The 22,821-nt window shown below is 46.7% G+C and overlaps 1 protein-coding gene across 3 annotated transcripts in view; it reads left to right on the plus strand.

Annotated features, from left to right (window-relative positions):
* Positions 1–764: 764 nt before the first annotated feature.
* Positions 765–22,821, plus strand: part of KMT2B (lysine methyltransferase 2B) — a 57,553-nt gene continuing 35,496 nt past the window's right edge. For all 3 annotated transcript variants that reach the window (XM_063312356.1, XM_063312358.1, XM_063312357.1), the window contains exons 1-7: positions 765–1,058; positions 10,426–10,501; positions 12,680–14,871; positions 15,885–15,998; positions 16,267–16,429; positions 18,017–18,257; positions 20,426–20,481. In XM_063312356.1, coding sequence (XP_063168426.1) covers positions 12,784–14,871; positions 15,885–15,998; positions 16,267–16,429; positions 18,017–18,257; positions 20,426–20,481 — 2,662 coding nt within the window. In that variant the 5' untranslated portion in view covers positions 765–1,058; positions 10,426–10,501; positions 12,680–12,783. The remainder of the gene's footprint in view (positions 1,059–10,425; positions 10,502–12,679; positions 14,872–15,884; positions 15,999–16,266; positions 16,430–18,016; positions 18,258–20,425; positions 20,482–22,821) is intronic.

The following is a 22,821-nucleotide window of genomic DNA, read 5'->3' on the forward strand; positions in this document are numbered from 1 at the left end:
TTCCTGCCTGCAGCTTGCCGAGGGAGAACCACTTTCACGGCCTCTTCCGGGATGGCAGCATTGCCTGGATCGCGCCGTGCAGCAGAGAGCGGCGTCGCAGACTGCAACTCCCAGCATGCATGGAAATAGGAATCGGGCCTCGCGCTGCATCCTGGGAGCTGTAGTGTTGTAGTCTCATCTCAGCTTGAACGCACTTCCCATTAGCTGTTTAAAAGACCCCTCTTGCAACATTTCATGGGGAGAGCAGCCATGCTGTGCGTCGCAAAGCCCAGGCGAAATCCGAATTTTATTCCTTGTACAGACGTTCTAGCAGAGCCTCCGACCTCCCTCTCTTTCCCTCCAAGGCAAGCGACCATTACACCCGACTCAATCGTCCACCATGCCTAAGGGCGGTTCAGCTCGAATGCGGCCGCGATGCCCGATGGGAAACTTAGTTTCCCTCTTCCACCGCCTCAGCCAGACTGCAGAGGGCCAAGCTCCAGCGAGGACTCTTCTTCCCACAATCCGCAACCACGTCAGACGGCCGTTTCCGGCCCGCGGCGCCCGACGGGAACCGCGGTCCCCGCGTCCCGCGCCCTCCCCTTTCTCTCCATGCACAGCTGCCCGACGCGGGACTCGGACTCCCAGGCTGCCTCGCGCCGCGAGCTGGAGGCGCTGGCGGAGGATTGTTATTGTGGCGGCCCGGCCCCCTAGACTCCTCTCAGTGTTTAAAGATGGCGGCGGCGGCTGCTGCTGCTGCGGCGGGAGGCGGCGGCGGCAGCGGCGGCGGCAGCAGCGGAGGCGGCCCCTCCTCCTCCTGGGTCTCGGTGCCGCGGGGCCGCTTTCCGGGGCGGCCTGGCGGGTGCCGCGCGCGGGGAGCCGGGGCCGGCAGCCGCGCGCGGGTCTCGCTGCTGGCGCCGCAGCTGCTGCTCTGGGCCGCCTCCGGAGAGGGCGAGCGGGCCGTGGCGGCGGCGGACACCACCCTGGGGAGTCTGCTGGGCCTCGGCCGGAGCTGGCGCCGCCTGCAGGGCCTGCTGGGGGACAGCAGCAGCGGCAGCAGCGGCGGCGAGGAGGAGCCGGTGAGATTCCCGCGGCGGCGCGGCCCCTTTGACAAGGAGGGCGGCCCTGGCGCCACGGAGCCCGCTCCCTCCGTCGCCGGGCGGGGCGGCCCATGCATGCGTCGGGGCGGTGGGTTGACCCTTCCCTTCGTGCAGCCGCGATGCTTCCCCGCCCCCCCCTGCCGGGCGTCTCCTCCTGGGAGACCCGCGGCGGCCGGACTGCGATGCTCGGGCGGAAGGCTCCTGCGGGGCCGGTGGCTCCTCGCCATCCCGGTCCGGGCGGCGAGGTCGTGGCAGCCCGTCCGCTGTGGGTCTCGGGCGTCGGGACTGAGCTGGTCCTGACCCGGGGCCGCGTCTCGCGCACGTGGCTTGCGGCGCTCTTCGCCCAGGGGCGGCCTTGGGGCGCGCGGAACTGGGGGTGGCGTTCCAGCTGACTAGCGATGCTGCCTTGCGCCGCGGGCTCCCAAGGAGGGGTGCCTCTGCTGGCTGCTGTAGATGCTCCGGGGGGTCCTCGTAGGTTTTATACCTGCCGACCTTAAGCGTGCCGGTGCAGGCCTGCAGTTGAGCCCAGGGGCGCTTTACTTCCCGAGAAAACCCGGCTCAGGATTGCAGCTGGCGGGGAGCATCCTGGAGCTGTGCCCCGGTTGCTGTCAAACCTGCTCCTCCCTTCGTGCCGCTTGGAATGGCGCGTGCAACTAGTTCAGGTGCGGCGGTGTAGCCATGGTGAACAGATGCTGTCCTCCTTGGGGGGAGAGTGGGAGGAGGGGTTTGCTTCCAGCCTTGTTGTTTGTGGGCAGCTGTTCTCCCTTTTTCTCCAGGTGCTCCTTAACAGGAAGGTGGCTCTTTGGGAGAGAGGGAGGGCCTGTGCCTGGTTAGCTGGGGGTGTGGTACTTTCAGACATACTGTTGCCTTTGTTCCTTCCTGGATCCTCCAGAGTTACTCTCCTAACAGGGCACTAGTCACCTGCCTCACAGGGTTTCTCTCCTGCCGTCCTCATGTATCCTGATCCTTGGAGGAATTAGCTTAACTGGAGAGGTCCTCTCATACAGCTTCTTACAAAGCAGCTTGGCAGTTCCTTGCAGGAATCTAAGGAAATCACTCGATTCCTGACAAACTAGAGGTTTCCTTGAAGCAAGATTTTGTTGCTTGCTTCCAGGAACTTTGAAGGGTTTCCCTGGGAGCATCAAGGTACCTGGAAATGTCTAGGAAGATGCTAGCAATGGTGGGATGGTGGCTTGACTTTCGTACATTTGTGGCAGTTCCTTGCATATGAGTTGCATTTCCATAATCTTAACCCAGGACAATATGGACAAAAACATTTAACAGAAGCTGAGATTGGAACTGAGGTGAGGGATATCCTGTCTCCCTGGAAAAAATATATTGATATTGAGAAGCTTTTTGTCATGAGTCCCACTTGCAGACTGAAATCACCCAGTCAATATGTAAGCTTACCCCACCTCAGTTTGGTTGGCATCACCCCAGAATATTTGGAACATGTCTTTTTCCCCACTTGGAAGCAGCACACCAGAATAGGTCTTTACCTGTTATTTTTTTTATTTGGGGCTGGTTGCTGTTGCTGATTGCAAAATGATGGATTGTGGCTCCCTAACAGGTTTTAGAGGCCTGGAGATATCAAGCATCTAGTCTTCTTGAAGAAGCTAAGGGGATCAGTCCTAACAGAAAGTCTCTGTGGCCTTTGAAAGAAGGCCATAAGTAAAAGGTTTGAGCATTGTTTGGTATGGGTCACTGCTTCCTAAGATGAAATGCTTTATGTTCTAGGGTTCTCAGGCCTAACGTGGCAGACCAAGACAGATCATTTAGCTTGCAGGGCTTCAAGTGAGGCTTCTTTCATCACCTGCTGCAACAGCCATGCTTGCTGCAGTCCCAGATCAAATACTTGCAAGCACAGCTCTTTTTAAAGCTACCTTATGCCTTTCCTGACAGACAAGATGTTCAGTGTCCATATTTCTAAAGCCACATTTGTGGAGGCCGTGCTAGAGCCTTGTGAGGATGGTTTTGTCACCAAGTCTTTTCCTCTGCCTTTGATTTTGTCACTTGGGTGTAACTTGAAGGTTTGGCCTGATCCTTAGTGACATCATTTGGCCTGCATGAGAAAGACTGCAATGGTTGGGCCCTTAAGCCCAATTCCTGTTCCCACCTTGAAGTGCTACTAGAGAAGTAAGGAATGGTAGGCAACTCAGTGGGGAAAGTAGTTTCTCCCTTAGCGCTTGACATCTAGTCAACAACATACAAGAGAACAAGGTGCGAGTAGATTTGTGAAGTGGCAATTTGGGTTGATCATACCTGGGTAGGCAGAAGACACTAGAAGGCTTTGTACTTGCATTCAGCATTGGTGAAAATTAGAATGCTGGTATTCAGTTGTGGTACGTCTGAACACAAGCCTCTGCTTCAAGGCCTAGAAAGTTCATTTAGTTCACCATTCTGCATCATCATTGGCCAACCTGATGAATATGGAGAGCTTGCAAACAGAATACAAGGGTGCCAGTTGTATTGCTCTTTTTAAAGAACTGCTACTTACGGCATGACTTTGATTTTAGAGAGTAGTATGCACCTATCAGAATTAGTGGTAACTGACAGCCCAATCTACTATGAAGTGTCAGTCCCTTTTATGCTTAAATTGATAGCCATTCACCACATGTGCTGGTTGGTGCATTCCATAATTTAACTCTGACTGTGCAAAAAAGTACCTTTTCTCAGTAGTCTTGAATCTCCTTGCATGTTGCTTCATTGAGTGTACTATTGCAACAGGAAGAATAGGGTTTCTCTACCTACTTTTTCCATGCTGTGCTTGCTTTTATTCTATAATTTCTCCCTCCCCCCCCCTTTTTTTTGGTTTATCCTTTCCTTGCCGATGGCTCTTGCCATGATCCTCACTCACTGTCAACAAGTATGTAGACCTTGGGAACTGAAAGGTTCAATTGTTCTTTGTCTCTGTTGATCTATGCAATTTTTGAACTACAGTCCAAGCAGGCTTAATTGGAGTGCCATCAATAATGGTATATACATTTTTCTTACGAGTTAGATTTTCCATTGCAACCAATTGCCTGACAGTTATACATTTTATGTCACAGGGTTGAATATATTCTAAGATAGAATTCTGGTCCCCAGGAAATAGGCACCGTATCCACTCAATTTATATGCACTCAAGCTACAGTCCCTGGGGACCAGAATTCTATCCTAGGGTACATTCAACCCTGTGATGTAAAATGACTAGTTGTCAGGCATATGGTCTAGTTAGGGTAGGGTCATCAACTTCTAGCACTGCTTGCACATGTGAAATCCTTTCATAGTCCCCAGAGCTTCCTGTGAGCCTTATGACGTAGGAAATGCACAAACACTGCAGTGTACAGTATATCCTTGAGTAGGACTAACATGTTTAAAAACAGCAAAGGGAGAAAAATCTAACTATATTGACCTGAAAAAAAACCCCAAAAACATCTTAGCTCTGCCCTTGTGCTTCATCATCACTCCACTCATTGCATCTTTCTAAAAAAAATTCTGATTATAGTTCCCAAACCGTCAAAATGTTGTCCACTCTGATTTAAGGTCCCCAAAATAGAGTTTGAAAGCATCCTGTGTGAAGGACATGGACCATAGAATACATCTCATAATCCCTTGCAAGGCAAAGTGATCCTGGATGACAGACTGAATGGAAAGCAAGTTTGAAAGCAGCAGACCTAGTAAGGAATGGTCATAGTGTTTGGACCAGTCTTTCTCAATCTTGACAACTTTAAGATGGGTGGACTTCAACTTCCAGAATTTTGAAGTCCATCCGTCTTAAAGTTGCCGAGCTTGAGAAAGACTGGTCTGGACTATAGAGGACGTACATGTTTCCTGATAACAAGCTCCTAGTTCACCGCGTTCAAGGTTACAGGTAATACAGAAAAAAGCAGAATCCTTCATTGTGTTTTTGGGCATAAAGTCGCTGGTTCCTACAAGTATAAGTGATCCCTAAAATATGACTATTAAGATCCTTACTACCCTCCCCCTGCCCTCCAACTCACCCAACGAGGTATAACCTCCCAGCTCTTCATGAAATATGTTGCCAGGGATGTAGCACCAGTGGCAACTGAACCTCCATACTTCTTTGTACCATCCCTCTTTTGTTGGACATGCGTGAGCGTCTATCCTGCTGCGGTGTGTGGCAGGACCTACAGGCAGTCCACATGCGTTTTATATTTCCTCAGGGCGGTTATATATGGGTGGCAGTGGGTATCTCAAGAATAGCTTTCTTGTTTTGCAGCTCATGGGAATAAGAACAGTTCTAAGATGTGTTTGTGATGCTTGTTCAAGACTCAAGCCAAGTGAACTTTGAGGCAATCATTTAATTCATCCAGAACCCAGGTTAGGACTGCTGGGTCTCTCATATTTCATTGCTTGGACTTGCCTGTTCTCATTTATATACAGTCACTCCATGCTTCTTTGCCTTTTACAATTTTTGCCTTTGCTATAACTAGAATTTTTGCAGAATGAAATACACACACATACCCCCAAATATCAACTGTTGGAAACATAATAAATTATGCCTGGTATGTAAACATATTTACCGGTATTTACTGCTGCATCTCATCCATGTATGCCTAAAAAAGAAGAAACGCCAAGCAAAGGAAACCCAACTCACATCTGTTTCAGTTAATAAAGTCTTATGTCCTGGTGGCCTGAGGAGAACTTCTTACTGTCCACAGCCAGCCAGGTGAATGGCTACCTCATTTGATTGAAATAGTTTTCCTGACATTTCTAGTCACACTCTAGTCTGTTCCTCCTGGTAGTTACGAGGGTTCTGGGTAATATGACTATTTCAGAAAGAGAATGTGCTTGGTATCAACGCTTATTAGGAAAGGTTTCAGAAACATTCACACATGTTAGTTTGAGGACTCTCAACAACTTTCTTCCTTTGAGTGTTGAAGCTTTTGCAGCTTGCAGCTAGGTGTTTTGAGTACCGTATCAGACAGCAGCTAGGGGACAAGAAGGAAACCTTTCCCTCTTAATTTCTTTTCCTTCTAGTGCTTAAATAAAATATGCTAAATAGCAGATTGTTTTTAATCCATTCCTTAGCCTGTACAAATAGCATTAATTCTGGCCAACATGGGATGGACTCCATTTGCCTCTGTATTCTTCGTCTTCTTGGGCTTATTTTTTCCATTCCCAAGATACATAAAAGTGCAAAAACATGAATGGGTTGAGACATTCAGCAGCCTGTGCCAGCTCACGCACGCATGCAAGAGAACTTTATTGGAACTTCCTTGCATTATCCCTCTGTGCGGCATCAGGTTGGAAGCTGGGCTAGCTTTCTGCTGGGGTGTCAGCCATGCATGTGCAAGGTGATCTTCATAAGTTGGTGTATTGAAATATGTGATATCTCTGAACATTCTGTGCTTGTAAGACTGGGGTTCTTTTTCTGTCCCAGGGGCCCTTTTGAGAGCCTGGTAAAACCTACAGGCCCTTCTCAGAAAAATGTATTTAAATGCATAAAATAAAGTTATAATTTTTCCCTATCCAAGTTCACAGACCCCCTGAAATCTATCCATGGGGCCCCAAAAGACTATAGGCTTTTAGCAAAGCACAGCATGACCTATGAAGGGGCAAGCACATCCTTTGCACCCTAACTATGCAGTTAAGTGCCTGCATAAGTTATCACCTGATTACCGAGAAGTTGGTTGCTTTCTGTCAGCTAAAATTGCTCCAAGAACTGAGCTGAGTCCTGACCCAGCTATCTTGCTGATATTTATTAAGAATACCTGCAAATTTGATGTACCTTTCCTTGAATTTCAGTAGGGAAGAAAGATGGGATAGAAATGTAACAAAATAATTTCATATGCATGCCCCAAACAAAGGAATAAATCGGGACTTCTGGTTTATTAAACTGCATTGTGCCATACAGCCCATTCACTCATTTCCTCTCCATGAGTGGGTGAACATCCTGCACAGCTGGGTGTTATAGCACAACCTAGGATTATGATTAAATGTGTCTAAAACGCCAGATTTTGTAAGGTAACAGTGATCTCTGGTTTAGAAAATCTATTTTTTGGGTAATCCCTGGTTTAGAGACAATATTGTGCTAAACATACATGATTACTTTATTCATTTACTTGCCTAAGCACACTGTGTGCACATTGTAGCTTAATAAGCCAGAATTCCTAACTTGTTCTGTATGATGGCACATAATAATTACATATCAATTAGCTGCGAAGCCATATCAGAATACAGAAGACAATAATAAGACCGTACATAACGTAATAGAGTAAAAGGCAAAACTAAAAGAAAATACAGTTCATATTTCTGTATCACCCCTACAGGTTACTTCAATCAGATCCACATATGCAGTTCTCAATTGCATTGTTTTATTCAGATAAAAGGCCGTATTGTATGTAATATTTGGGTTCCATGTGTGATAGCACATAGTTTTAAAGAAAAATAATAAAGCAAACGTGATAACCATGGTTCTCCTTAATTTCACTTACACAAATTGGATACGGCATTTCAGATTCAAAACCTGCTGAATCTGAAATGTTTTGCACAGCCCTATACCCCAAATGGGAAAACTCAGCCTTGTCCACTGCTGTGACATTGTGATATCCTATTAATCCAGGCTCTACAAGCTCCAGTTGGTCTTCATCACCACCACACCACCATCATCATCATCATCATCATCGGTGCAGTCTCTCTGTACCAAAAGAGTGGCTTCCACCTGAGCTAAAAAGACATTGGGGACAGGAAAGCAAGTAGCTAGTTTCAGTCCTTTCCCACAGCCCTCATCACCTTCTCTAGCTTTCAGGCAGAAAAGGTGCGGATGGCCCTGTGCCTGTCTCCATTTGGGATGAAGCAGAGTCTTCAGTGAGCTATGGAAACTGGGAGGGAGGGGGTTCAGTGGGGAAGGTTGAGATCAACATATATGGCATCTCCTCTAACTCTTTTCCAGGAGCTTCCTTTAGGAACCAGAAACTTTGCTCTCATATATTTTGCATCATCTGGGGAGAAACAAGCCACCATTGCATCACAGTGAAAGGCAGATGTTCCTCCCCAACAACCTTTCCCCCAAGTGTCACATTTTTCTCTAAGAATTCATGGCATCCATGTGCATGAGACGTGCCGGGATGCAAAAGCAGTATCCTTTAGGTTGCGTCCTGAACCTACCCCAAGGGTCCCAGCATCTTAAGAAGAGATCCTTTACCTAACTGCAGCCTCTGGTCCTGGTTTCTTTCCCTTGGTCAAACCAAATGTTTGGAAGAGGTGCTAATAAATGGAGATTAGATGGAGTGTTTTAGTGCTTTGTTGTTTTTGCAGTTGTCCTATGAAGCAGGCAGCTGGTTTGTTCCTTTATTTGTAGAATGGAGAAAGCGTAAGAGTTGGAACCGCTTACCAAGCAAGCCCTGGGCAGAGCACAGTTTTGGACATCCCCAGATCCTGCAACTTGCACAATGTCCTGATCTCAGCCTTTCCCACCAATTCCACCCCAAAGAGCATCCATACTTTGTTGAGGACTCTGCCTTGCCCCAAAGGGAGCCATTCATACCTTCTCTGGAGCAGGGTTTCTCAACCTCAGCAACTTTCAGATGGGTAGACTTCAACATGCTGGCTGGGGATTTCTGGGAGTTGAAGTCTACCCATCTGAAAGTTGCTGAGGTTGCAAAACACTGGCTTGGATGCCAGGGGAGGCGACGAGAGCTGTGAAAAAAGTCTGAAACAACGTGCCGGTCTTTGTTTTCCCCAAATCCTGCAATTCAGGTGTTCTAAGTGCTTCCAAGTTGTTGCAGAAAGAAGCCTGGCATCTCTCTGGCACCATCATCACCATCATCATCATCAGGGAAGGCTTTTCTTTCCTGACTGCTGCTTTCAACTTCAGCAGTCCTCTGGGTCGCCTGTGTTTGTTTTCCGAGCGATCCCCATGACCCTGGTGAGAAGAAAATGCTGACAGCTCTTTTCTGTCCCATGCTGAATCATAAGCTCCATTCGGCATGCGGATGGGATGAGCAAGTGGAAGAGAAAAGTTGGAAGCATTTGTTAGTTAGCCAGGCATGGCTCAGTTTTATGCGTCTTTCAAATCGCTCCTGAATGACCATGCTGGGTGTTGTAGTCCAATGACCAGGGGTCACCAGCTTGAGGGGGCTGCTGTCAGTTAATGCATCTGTTTTGGAGATGAAGGTCCGGTGCGTAGCTTTCGGCCACTGGCCATTGCCATTGCTGTCCTGTTTGCTATACAATTTCAAGAGCAGCATCTTGGGAGCATGGAAGGAATAAGTTTGTATTTAGAAACAGCTGGGCCAGTCATCAACATTACAGCTGTAAATGTAAGATGAAGCAATCCACAAAGAACACACACACGGGAATAGGGAGTCTAGTGCCTTTGGGAAAGGAGCAACGTATAAGCGGTCATCTTAATTTTGAAATTTGTTGCTGTTGATCTGTTTGGACTTTTGGTAAGAATATCCTTCAATTGCCCCACAGCGCATTAAGAGAAAATGGGAATGAAATTGAGGGGAAAGAAAGAGAGAGATGGGAATATTCCTGCATGCTTTTCTCTCTGACCCTGCAAACAGCTGGGTTTGACTGCTCCACCATGTGATCTTTAACCTTGAGAGAATATGGGCCTCAAAAAGAGAAAAGCTGCTCAGCTCGGCTCTGCTGCTTCCCTCTTGATCTTCTCCAGAAGCCCTGCCATCTTTAGCTGGATCTGTAGTTGATTTCAATATACTTTTTTGGCCATCTGTTTCCCAGGTACTTCAGCCTTGAGTATGGCTTTACAGTTGGGTCTGAAATCTAGCTGTTTATCTTGGATCACAAGGACCTGTTTAAAAAAAGATGCGTTTTCTGACTCTTTGTAGGATTATTTTCCTCTTTGCTGTTGAGGCGCAGGACTGTTTCACCCTCAGTTTTCAAAAATTGACACTTGCAGTTTTTCCTTCGATAACTGAGGACTAATCCACAGGCATTCAAATCTTCAGCTGTTAAAAGCTTCTGCACTGGGGCAGCAGACATGGCATAGTTGCTGTGACTTGGGGAGCCTTGCAAGGCTAAATTATAAATAAATAAATAGTACAGATGGTGTGGTTCTAATGAGGTTCCATGCAGAGTTGCCAACTTGATCCTTTGTTTATGTTCAGTATGTCATTTGTGTATGTGACCTGTGTGTTATAATGGCCAACCTTTTCTGCTATACATGCACATGTGCCTGGGGTATTTCTTCCATTCTTTCCCCAGAGATAATGGGAAAGGCATCCCAAGGTTGTTCCTGTTTCAGTAGTGCTGGGGTGGGGATGACTATGGCCACATCCAGGATCTGCTCTGAATGAAGCATGTTGCCTGTGATAAGTATGGTACCCCTTCTTTTTGTTGGAATGACCATGGTTACTTTTCTTTCTCCTGGCAGGAAGAGTTCCTGGGCTTCCATTCAGAGGATGATGCTTTTCAAAGCTCACTGCGTGCTGCTTTAAGATCTAAGAGAGGTAAGGAATTTCTGTAGGCATAGATTGGAGGTTTGGGTCCTGTGTGACAAAGCTGGTCATGGTCTTTAGGGCTGTGCATGAGCCAAACTAAAAAGATTCTCATGAGAGTTTGGCCTTCTAGTTTAACCCCTTGGGAACTTTTGGAGTTCTCACCCAAAACTTTGTGGGGTATCAGTCAAGAGCACTGCGATCAGCAATAGTTGTCAATCTTGTGAATTGGCAATCTCAACCATTACTTGACATGCTTTTAATTAATTTTGAGTATACCACAGATTCCACCTGCTGGTGGGGTCATATATGATACTTGTGGGTTAGCATGTTGTGCAATCACCCTAAGCCTTAAGATATTTTCTTTGTTCCTGTATAGTATATTGTGTTCCGTCAATTTCAGTTTAGGATTAAAATATGTGGACTCAGCCAAACTATAGTCTCTGTATATATTGTGACTTTCAAAGGCTGACCCCCAGACAGAATTTCTCAGAAATGTGGTAGGTCCATTTTTGACTCTTCATGTGAAAGTCTCCAATTTTGATATTGTTATGCTGAGTTGGACTTTTAAAGAAACAGTATTTGTCATTTTAAAAGACAAGTTTAGTTGCTGTCAAATACATACATGGAATCTGGCTTCCTTGAAATTGGATATACCGTATTGCAACGTACTGTAGGAAGGATGTTGTTCAGAACATGTCCAGAAATCCTTTTGTTCTCCAGCAATTGTGTCCAAGCACAATAATCACATTAGTTATGACCACTATCCTTGAAGCTGTTTACTAGTGGATCTAGTACTAGGATCTGTGTTTTGTATGAACGTCCTGGTTACTTCCACTTTGATACTACAGGTTTTTTTATTCACTCCCTATACTATTTGTTAGTCCTTCGGAGTCTTCTAAGACTCTCCAATTTTATAGGACTCCCAGTATTTCAAAACCTTTTGCGGCATTTGGCACAGCTTGGTTTGGCTTGTATAACTCTGCCAGATGTGGAGTTTTCCCTTTGATTCTGTTCCTGACATCTGCTTTCTTGACCTCTTGTCACTAAAGTTGTCTGCTGTTCAGAGCATTTATCAGCTGCCTTCTGACCAGTTAATTTATGAAATTTAAATGTTATCACAGCCTCAGCATAAGTTTTCTTAGGATATTGTAATTTCATAAATTGCATCATTCATTCTTAGAAAGAAAGCTTGTTTTAAATGTTCCACTAGATTTCCAACTAGTAGTACAGTGTGCATGCTGATTGCCTGAATGTATGTTCTATCAATGGGATGACATGTGGTCACCTGGAGAAAGCTCATTTATCATAGGTGATCAGGCAAAGTGCCTTTCACAATACTGTATTAACAGAACTGTCACAACTAAACATTGGACAATCTTCAGCTGGTCATGAAGTGTTATAGATATGACTGCTTTTGGACCTTTTGCTTGTATCCGAAAAAAATTAAGTTCTGATTTTGGGTTTTGATGATTAAATGGTTTGATTTTAGAGAAACAATGTTACTAAACATTTAATTAATAGTAACAGATCAACTTTTTAATATGCTTTTATATCTGTGTTGAAGAAGGTTGGAAGTCACTTGTCTTTTATGTTTTTCTATCTATTTCTGCACTGTTTTAGTTTTCTTTTTTTCTTTTTAGTGTTGTATTCTGTCTGGTCTATATTCTATATTTTGTATTTTAATAATATTTTAAAAAATTAATAAAGCTTTAATTTAAAAAATAAAGTGCTATAGATATGCAGATTCTTTCTGGGTAGGAAATTGCAGTTGACCAGCAATTGAGAGCCAGTCTGGTCTAGTGGTTAAGGTGCTGGGCTAGAAACCAGGAGTCTGTAAGTTCTAGTCCCACCTTAGGCATGAAAGCCGGCTGGGTGACCTTGGGCCAGTCACTTTCTCTCAGCCCAAGAGCCAATCAGGCGTGGTATGAGAGTTCTAGTCCCGCCTTAGGCCTGAAAGCCGGCTGGGTAACTTTAGGCCAGTCACTTTCTCTCAGCCCAGCTCACCTCACAGGGTGGTTGTTGTGGGGAAAAGAGGAGGAGGAAGGAGTATTAGGTATGTTCCCTGCCTTGAGTTATTTATAAAAATAATAAAGGTGGGATAGAAAATAAATTTTAAAAATAAAAATTTTGTGAATGCCCACTATCGTGGAGTCATTTTTACAGCTAAGATTTTTATCTCTTTGACAGGTGCCTCTCTGCCAGCACATGGCAGGAGGAAGAGGGCATTTGCTGAGGACACCCTTTCCAAGAGGTTGGCCAAGCAAAAGGCTGTGCAATCCCAACGGGAGCGTATGGTAAAAGCTTTGGCTGAGCTGCTTCAGAGGACCAAAGGGACTCCAGCAAGGATGGGCCGGCACGCAACATCTAGTCCAAAAGTTGTCAGGATGCTTCCTAGGCAGATTCAAGCTGACCTAGAACCTGTTGACCCAATAAAATCCACAACCCCTCCCCTTCTTCCACCACCAACAGAGAAGACTCTCAACTCCACTGTGTCACCTAGGCCACGAGGCCGGCCACGGGGCTCCTGCACAAAGAAACCTGTTACAAGACCTGGACCTCCCCAGGAGAGCACCAAAACTTCATCTTCCACCCCAGAGTCTAACAATAATGTACAGCTGCCCTCATCATGCACAGAGGTCAGTGCATCTTCTCAGCCCACCGAAGCTTTGAAGAAACCACCGCTCATCCTGAAGTTCTTCTCAAAAGCCAGGCGGCATAAATCTGGCCAGTTGGTGGTGACCCACGTCCGGCTAAAGACCCATGGCCATAGAAGAGGCCGCAAGAGGAAGTGGAGCGTGGTGCCAGAGAAGAAGGACTCCCCGCTTCCCTCCCAGTCTGTGTCTGAATCAGAGGTAGTTTTATCAGAGTCAGATGCTTCTGCCCCAGAACCCAAACAGAAGGAATCCCCTGCTCCTCATTTGCTGTCAGAGAATCTTGTCCCCGAATTATATCCTCAGCCAAAATCTCCAGTCTTGAAACCAGAGCTGCAGCTGGAAGCAGTTGCCCAGGAGCTGGAGCCAACCCCAGAGACACCCGTCCCAGAACCAGAGGCCTCTGGACCAGAACCAAAGCCTTCCGTACCCAAAGGTGGCATTCTTCCTTCATCCAACCACGTATCTGGGAAACAGGAGCCCCAGCAGCCCTGTCCACCAAGCGACGGAGCCATCATCCTTTCCGAGAAGGGGCCTTCTAGTGTTGCCCTTTCCATGAGGGCGCCATGTTTGAAACGGGGTCGTGGGCGGCGCGTGGCAGCTCAGCAGTTGCCAGGCAAGATGAGGGAGGAGGCTGGGGGAACGGCTCAGCAGTCTGGGATCACTGGCTCTGAGGAGATTCCGGCTCTCAAGACTACCTTCCTCAAAAATATCCGTCAGTTCATCATGCCCGTGGTGAGTGCCCGTTCATCTCGTCTCATTCGAACCCCCCGTCGCTTTATGGACGAGATTCCGCAGAAGGCAACCAAGCCCTTGGAAAGCCCTGTCCCTGATGGGGCTTTAGATAAGCAGGAAACGTCTCTGTGGCCTTTGCAGGGGACTCCCCAGCAGCTAAACCCCCCAGCCCCCAGCTCTCCTGATCTTAAAGATACCTCTAGGGCCCCATCACCCCCATCTTCCCCTAGTGTGCCCCACATATCTTCCCCTGCACCAGCCCTGCCTGAGAAACGGCGATCCATCCTTCGGGAGCCCACATTCCGATGGACCTCACTCAGCCCCACTTTGTCTCCCAAGGATATGGGAAAGGCTCTCTTTCAGGTCCCTAGTGAAGATTCACCTCTTTTGCCCAGCGTGCCTGCCCCCATCTCTTCCCCCCCGACCAAGCGAACTCCCCTGCTGCGGGCCCCCCAGTTTACACCTAGTGAGGCACACCTTAAGATCTATGAATCGCTCTCTGTGTCTCCTGAGGAGTCTGACCTGGTTCCAGCTTCCCCCGAGGTCAGGCGGGACCCCCCAGTGCCACTGCAAGAAGCTGCCCTTCTCCCCAGCGAGCCTCTGGTGACCCGCAGTGGCAAAAAGCTTCTGGGAAGGACAAACCACCTCGCTTTGCCCCTCTTCACGGAGGTTCCTCGGCCCCTTGAAGCTCAGAGCAAAGAGCTGATCACCATGGAGGACGTCAACTCTCCTGGTGTGGTTCATAAGGTGGCCATCCGAAGAGTCCTGCCTCCATCCGTCCAAGTGCAGGAGCAAGAGGAGGAAGCAGCCGAGAGTTCAGAGAGTGAAGCAGAGCCAGCAAGCCTATCTTCGGAGGAAGTGAAGCCCTCCCTGCCACAGCCCAAGTCCATCGTAACCTCGCTATCCAGCATGGATAAGGTTTACAGCCTGCTGACTCGTGCCAAGGTGCAGCTCTACAAGATTGACCAGCAGAAGCAGTTCAAATTCATTCCGGTAAGAGAAGACCTCAGGGTCGAAGGGTGAAGGATTTCGGAATCGTAGCCAGGGCATGTCGTGTCCCAAGGGGATGGGGTGGGGAGTTGTGGTCTTCAGGAGCCTTGGTTGTTGGTTTGGCTTGAGCACAGCACGGTTCCATTTTGGTATGGAATGGATGAATTACTTTATTTACGCCCCCCAGGTTAGAAGTCTTGATATTGGCATCCTCTGTTTTGCAGGAGATCACAGGGTTATCTGTGGAGCATGTCGCAGATCTAAGGTTCAAAGTGCTATCAAGGTGGTGCAGGATCCAAAGAATTGGGGTTATTGTTCTCCCCCTTCCTCCTTGGAAGGAGAACGGGGGGTTCCTGAGATACTCAGAGCAGTCAATGTTTTGAGAAGTGGGACCGAAGCAGACTGCCGGCTGTGGTTAGCGGCCGATAGCCCCTTTGAGGTTGGGTCTGCATATCGCCCTAAACCCTAATGGTGTCTTTCTTTATCAAACCTGCTGAACCGGATCAGTGCCAAACCTAGTGGCTGCCTGCATACAGCATGCCAAGTATGACCCATTTAGATCTTTGTTAGTGTGTTTTTGTGATAACTGTTTTTGTGATGTAGCCTGAACCCTGGCCATCTGGTAAGCTTATGGGTCAGTGTGTTTTGGAAATCCAGGAACTGGATTAATTTAGTAACCAGGTTAAACATGCTATATGAACACCACCGAGACATTTTGTCTGGTTTTGGCTTGAAACGTTGTGTGAATACGGCCATCTGTTGTTTATTCAATTAGCTGTAGTGAAGCCGTTGATGGTTTCGTGTGATTTTAGGGTGCCCTTGGGACTCTGCACGCCTGGGCGCATCTGTGTACATCATGCTGTTTCATGGGAAATGATTGGTGCCCCTGTATTGAGACATTCCTGGGGTGAGAGCTGCCATTGTGTTGGAAAGTGGGCAAAATTGTTTGGGGAATTAGCTATTGAAGGGGGGTCCCGAACCATGTGGGCTATAATGCTTGTATCCCTTCCTCCTAGGGGTGTCAAAGTGTCAAGGCCGAGGCCTTTGAGACTCCAAAAATCCCAGCTGAGCAGGAGGCACATGCAGACCTCAAAACGGCAGGAGAAGATGGAAAAGAGGCTAGAAAACAGGTAACCGACTGGCAGCAAGGTTGCCAGATCCCAAATGAAAAAGCAGGGGAAATCTGTGTGCTACGCTTGGCTTAGCATGCGGTGCGAACCCAGGTACCATGGCTGGGTTCACGGTTTGCGGCTTAGTAGTGGGTGTGAGTGGTTCTGGGTTAGTCAAATGTGGCTCAGCACGATGCATGAAGCTGGGCCAAACAGAACGCTTTCGAAGAACCAGCTCTGCTGCTTGTCACTCATGATAATGGGAGCTCTTACTGCACGTTCTTGACAGGGCCAGGAGTCCCCAGTGCAGGGCCCTCGGATCAAGCATGTTTGTCGGCATGCCTCGGTGGCCTTAGGGCAATCTCGTGCGATGGTGCCAGAGGATGTGCCACGCCTCAGTGCCCTGCCTCTGCGGGAGAGGGAAGAGATTGCTGCATCGCCCACTGTAGAGGGTGAGTGTGTGTGGAAGGGACTGGCTGAAGACTCTGTTTCCTTTGTGCCTTCTGGCCTCTCTTTGTCTTCCTGGGTAGACATCAATTTCCTGGTTATATTGTGTATCTTAATATGTAATGTCTGCTAATGACATCACATGGCAAAGCTTTTATTCAACCCTGGGTGGTATAAACATAGAAGTCGTAAAAGGACTGGAACACTTACATGGGCTTTATTTAGACAGAATATGGTGGGGGGGGGGGTTCTCCTGGGGAGGACAACAAGGGAAGAAGCAAGATAGAAAGAAGCGGTTTAGACTCTGCAATATGCTTACTATCAGTACAGTCCCTGCAGGTAGATGTGGTGCTCTTCATGTTCACAGGACTGTTCTGTTGACTTCTTAGCAACCCCCTTTTGAAGATTGAAGTGTATTCGTGAAGTTTTTTTGTCAGAAGTGCACTTTTGAGCCCGCGTCAGGCACACCTTGCAAGCATATCTAAACTAGGCTATTCTTTTAAAAAGCCAGGCTCTCACTCTCATGGTCCTGGCTCTTAGGCCATGCTGATCTCTTATCTTGTATGGGTTTCACATGGGGGTGAGAGTCTGAATGTCTGGTGCTGTGGTTCATACAGCAGAAAAGACAAATTTCAAAGAATTTGCCCAGGTTTCTCTTAAGCTACACTGTCCCTGCTCCTGGACTTGCAATTTCTGCACTTTTGCTTTAGTAGCAAAACTCTAAAGCAGTGCTTCTCAACCTTGGCAGCTTGAGGATGCGTGGACTTCAACTCCCAGAATTCACCAGCCAGCAAGGCTGGCTGGTGAATTCTGGGAGTTGAAGTCCACGCATCCTCAAGCTGCCAAGGTTGAGAAGCACTGTTCTAAAGTGTAAATGCAAAAGTCATTTTTTGGGTGTCTTATAGTGCGAGCTAGACTGAACCATTTTCAGCCTGTTCCACCCACAGTTCCATCATGGTGCTTTCTCTCTAACCAAACCAGACTTTTGCTTCTCCCAGGATAAGACAAAAATATGTATCTAGAAGGTTTTATCTAACCCAGGGGTCTCCAAACTCTTCAGCTCATTGACCCCTTCATGAAGTTTCAGATAGTTCGTCAAACCCCAAACATTTATTATATGAAAATAATTTAATAAATACCACTTTAACAACTACTACTACTAATAATAATTATTATTATTATAATTATAACAATAGAGACAACACAAGGCCGCTCTCACTGGTGGCTGACCATCCAATCCTGGGTAAAACTCTCTCGCTGCTAGCCACCTCCCCTTCAGGACTAGAGACCGGTGTGGAGCTCTACAGAGACCCCAAAAGATTCATTGACCCCAATCGACCTTCCATCATTTATCAACCACCTATTGACCCCCAGCCATTTAGTGACCCCTTGGATAGTCTCGTTGACCCTTGGAGGTCAATATTGACCGCTTTGGGGAACCCTGATCTAATCTGTCAAGTCAGATTCTTACGTCAGCTAACAATCCTGGATTCATTTTAGCTTTAGTCTGGCGTGAAGTTCAAAGCATCTTACAGGATTAGGGATTGCAGCTTCAGGTTTACAGTCAGATTAACTTTTGGACTTTTCCACAGAGACCTCATCAGCGTCTGAGAATGAGTGTGGCCACCAGAAACAAATGAAGGCCGATTCTGCAGTCAAGGCCACGCCTCCCCCCGTGCGTCGCCACATCTCTCATCATCACGGCAAAAAGAACCGAATGACTCGCTGTGGGAAATGCAAAGGATGCCTGAGACTCCAGGACTGCGGTGAATGCATCAACTGCCTAGACAAACCAAAGTTTGGCGGGCCAAACACTAAGAAGCAGTGCTGCGTGTGAGTGTGTCTGAGAAGTTCCCAACTCCAGCCCTGGCCACTTACCCATCACATTCACTCCCTCCATGTTTCCCGAGAACTAGAAAGCAGGGCTTCAGGATTTTTTCCATAACCAAGAAGAAAATACCAGTCTGTAGTTAAGGGCAGGGGTTTGTACATTCTGATTCTACAGTACAGAGTTCTGCCTTGACTGCAAAGTTTAGCATCTTGTCTCAACAGTCAGAAGCAACTTTCTGCTCCTTAAGGTAGGGAAGACAAGTTTAAAAATGGGTAGTCACTTGCTGGGCTTCATCTGAGGAGAGTCACAGAGTTAAGGAGTCAATTCTCAGCGGATAGGGGACCGCAGGATTTACATATTGATTTCTTTGTTTATTGGTTAGATTGATATCCTGCTTTTCCTCTAAAAGCTCGAGGTGGCTTATATAGTGCTCCTGCGATCAGTTTTTTCCCAACATGGACTGAGTGATGGTGACTGGGCCCAAGTCACTCGGTGAGCTTTCATTAAGTGTGGATTTTAACATGAGATTCCCCCAACAAGTTAATACACTATACTACACTTACACATTCTGAGATTCAGGTTTAAATACCCTTTAACAGGGCAACTAGAGTTGGGTCAGAGTAGTGAAATCTAAGCACAGTGTGCTATTTTCTCTATCTGTATTGCAACTAGCGTGCAAGTTAAATAACAAAGTTCCACCACACCACACAGGTTGTCATAAACATCCAAAACTCCTTATCTGGTTGAGTTGGCTGACCCCTTTCCTTTTGTTTCCTGCATCTTTTCTACTGTCATAATTTGACTCTAAGTAGGTGGTGTGTCACTTTTCAATGCTCTGAAGCTGAACTGACCCCACCCTGCCACCATCTCAGTGCTAGCTCACTGCTGAAATTCCTGTTCTGTCTTTCTAGGAGTGACTTATTTTCTACAACTGGCTATTGCCTGTTGTGAGTCTTTGGACTCTAAAGCTAGCTATTATTAATATTTGTGATAGGGCAGGAAGGAACAGATGGCGGGGCAACCTTGGTAGCCTTGTTTTCTTATACTCAGTCCTTAGAGAAGTAGCCTGTTTCTGGGCATGGGCTTACTGGAACAGAGAAAAAAAGAGATTGCAATGAAAACAGCAGGAAAATAGGATGGAGAAAATAATCTCTGGAGAAAACACTTGGAACTCTGTAGCATGTCCACTAGATGGAACCTAAGGTCCTCTCCCAGCTTAAGTCCTCATGGGACAAATATATACTTGTCAAGGAAGATGGGAACTCCCTTTTCTTTTTGATATGTGTGGGGAAAAAAGGGCAAAGCAGTTTACTAGTAGTGCAGGCAGGACACTGCATTTCCCTAGCAGTAAAGGTTTTGGAGGTTTAATTTTAAACATAAGCCATCCTTCCCCCAACCTGGTCCTCCCAAGAGGTTGACTTTCAGCTTTCACAGTCATCCAGCCAGTGGGGGGATTCAGAAGTCCAATGCATCTGGAAAGCTTCATGAGTCCAAATTCTCATCTGGTACATGTGGATTTCCTAGTTTTAATAGGAGTAATTCTCCTGTCTTAGGACACATGCCTCTCTTGCTTCTGGCAGAGTGACATGAGAGAAAGGCCAGTCTCCCATTTAACTTCTCCAATGGACCCATGCTGTCCTGAGGAAGGCCTTAGGGCTCTGTTGCTAGCTTTGCTGGATGCTTGTGGCTAGCCTCTAACAGGCCTCTGCTCTGCATGACTAAGTCCCAATGGCTGACACTCATGAACTCAGTTGGGGTGGGAAAAAAGGTGCTTCTGGCACCATGAGGCATCCAGAGCCAACCCACTCCACGTGCCTTTTTAAAGGATATTTTTAAATAAAAAAAATTACAGGAAGCTGGCATTGCTGTGGAACCAAGTATCCGCCTCTGGCTTATTTATTTTCAGGAGTGATCCTGGTCCCCACTAAAGGCCTACTATGATGCTAGGAAATTCATCATTTAATCAATGGGTATTTCTGCTTAATGGTCCGTTGTGGCAGCCCCATTATGAATATGCTCCCTCCTTGCTCTCCCAAAGTCCAGATGTGTCCCCAGCCCCCTCCAAAGCTTGAGTCCTCCTGGCGTATTTCTGAATCACTGGGCTGAAGCGTCTGTTGGAGGTGTTTGTCTGTTTTTTCCTCTACTCTGACAATGTATGTCTGGCTGACAGGTATCGGAAGTGCGACAAGATTGAAGCGCGGCGAGTGGAACGGCTGTCTAAGAAAGGTAACAGTTGAGTGGCTGAACATGGCTGGACTAATGTGCTCCTGTGAGTTGGTTGCGTGATCATGTGTGGTCTTCTTTGTGTGTGTCTTTGGTTTTCCTGTTAGATATCATATGACCTTCTGGTCAGAGGCATTTTTGAATATTTGTATACCTTTGTATAACCACACTAGCTAAAGTCCAGACCATACCAAGGGGCTGGAATTCTGCACTGAATGTCCAAACTTGGATTGCGAGCACTGATTTCTACATTATACCAGAGTAAATTATACGTTTGATGCTTCACATCCCAAGTGCCTGTGTTTAGACAGGCTTTTTAATGTTCTAGTAGTTTGCCTTTTAAAAGTTTTGTATAAGTCCAAAGCTAATGTTTCTACTGTCTTAATTGTAGCTTTTTGAAATTGTGTGTTTTTGATACACTTTAACTGTTTTATCACTTGGCTTTGTTTGTTTGTTTATCTATCTTCCTGTAAACCACACGGGGCATAAATGTTTGTGGAAAGGCGGGCTTAAAATGGAAATTACTATTGCTAATGACTCACTTTGTATATTGGCGGGTTCTATTTTACAACTTGTGCAGATTAACATATTAAATTGTAACACGGCACAATTTTGTGAAGAAGTTGAAATGTGGTATATAAATCGTCAGAGATTGGGAAGAAGAATTAAGGCCTATGAAAAGAAGAAAGGGAGGGTTCGATGGAGCATGTAGTGTTCTTGAGAAGAAATGGTGCTCCCTAAAAAAAGGCTCATTCCCCTGACCAGAGGATCCTTTTTCCTTTTTGGGGGTGTGGGAGGAACACATTCCTATTTATGGTATGTTCCTGCGCTGCAGTTGCCTACATATTTTTTAACTGCGAAGAATACATGCATGTTGTAGAACATTATCAACAAGCCCACAAAAGCTACTAGCCTGCTCTGAGGCTGAGGGCCTGCATTGTTTTCCATACTGGTCACGGGAGAGGGGAAACCAGCACAGAACCCAACTGGAATTGGCAGAGGAGGAGCCGAAAGGTGTGTCCTCTTCTGCCAGTCCAGCCAGTCACCTTGGACGACCAAGGCAGTGGTTAACTATAAAGGCCAGGCTATCAAGTGAAAGATGATAGCTCCTGGGGATCTGTGTACAGACTTTGTGTCATAAACCAAATAATGCATTATGTGGCTTGATGATAAACATACAGAACACCAGATGTCCCACTCAGGAGGATCCGAACTCATCTGCTGCCCCCAGGATACTGCCGTGATGCTACAGAACAGTGTCAGCTCGCTCACGCTCTCCCTGGCCTGTTCCTGTTTCTTGTAGCAGAGTCAAAGTGTTTATTTCATGAGGGGTAGCTTCCAGAGAATCTTTTAATATATAAATCTCTAATCAGGTTTGCTTCAAGAATATTGGGGGGGCGGGGGGGCTATTGAGTTAGGGTGATAATTGAATATTGGGCCTCCTGTACTTTGTGCAGTTAGGACTCAAAACCAGTAGCAACAGCTAGTTGCTGCTGGGACTTGGCCTTTAATTTTGCTTTTTATTTTTTGATGAACATTTCAGTTGGTTCAGTTTTGTAGGCTGTCCAGATCCTAAGATCTGTGGCCAAAGGGCAAGAGGGCTGACCGGTTCTTGGATTTGCTTTCTGAAAACGTGTGCTTGATTGCACCAGCTTTATATTAAAATAAAATAAAATAAATTCCAGACTTGAGCAAACACCTGTTCCTCCACAATCACAGTTAATCTACTAATCAAGGAAGCTGTTTTATACCAGGTCAGACTTTTTGACTATCATGTCCTTGGCTGGCAGCGGCTCCCCAAGGACCAAGGTGTACAAAGTCTTTCCCATCTCCTGCTATTTCTTTCTGGAGCTGCCAGAAATTGAATTAGGGACCTTCTACAAAGTGTGGGCTCTATCACTTGAGCTGTTGCCCACCCTTGTGTGGATACTAACTGGTCCAGTGACCTGGCTTAACGTATTCCTGGTTCTGTATCTTGCTTCTTAATGTGTATTGTCTGTAGCCATGAAACTGAATTGTGCTTGTTTTCCCCTAGAATGTGCTGTTCCCCTCACTCCCCTTGTTTCATGCTGTGGCAGATAACACCTATCCCCGAATCATGAACTGTGATGCCTGTTGCAATTTGAAATGCTGTTCCATCTAGTTGACATTCTTGGGCAGGCTGTCTTTCACTAATTCCATGAAGCCTGAGGTTGGTGCACCAAGGTTTACCATCTGGTCCCTCTTCCAGATGCTAACCATGGTTGGCCCTGCTTAGCTTAAGGAAGGTGGCTCAATCACATAACCTTCAGGCTATGCCTTCAGCCCTGGGGACATATGCTCCTTGCCGTTTCTCTCTGGAAC

This window comes from Candoia aspera, chromosome 10 (assembly GCF_035149785.1).
Source record: "Candoia aspera isolate rCanAsp1 chromosome 10, rCanAsp1.hap2, whole genome shotgun sequence".
NCBI lineage: Eukaryota > Metazoa > Chordata > Lepidosauria > Squamata > Boidae > Candoia > Candoia aspera.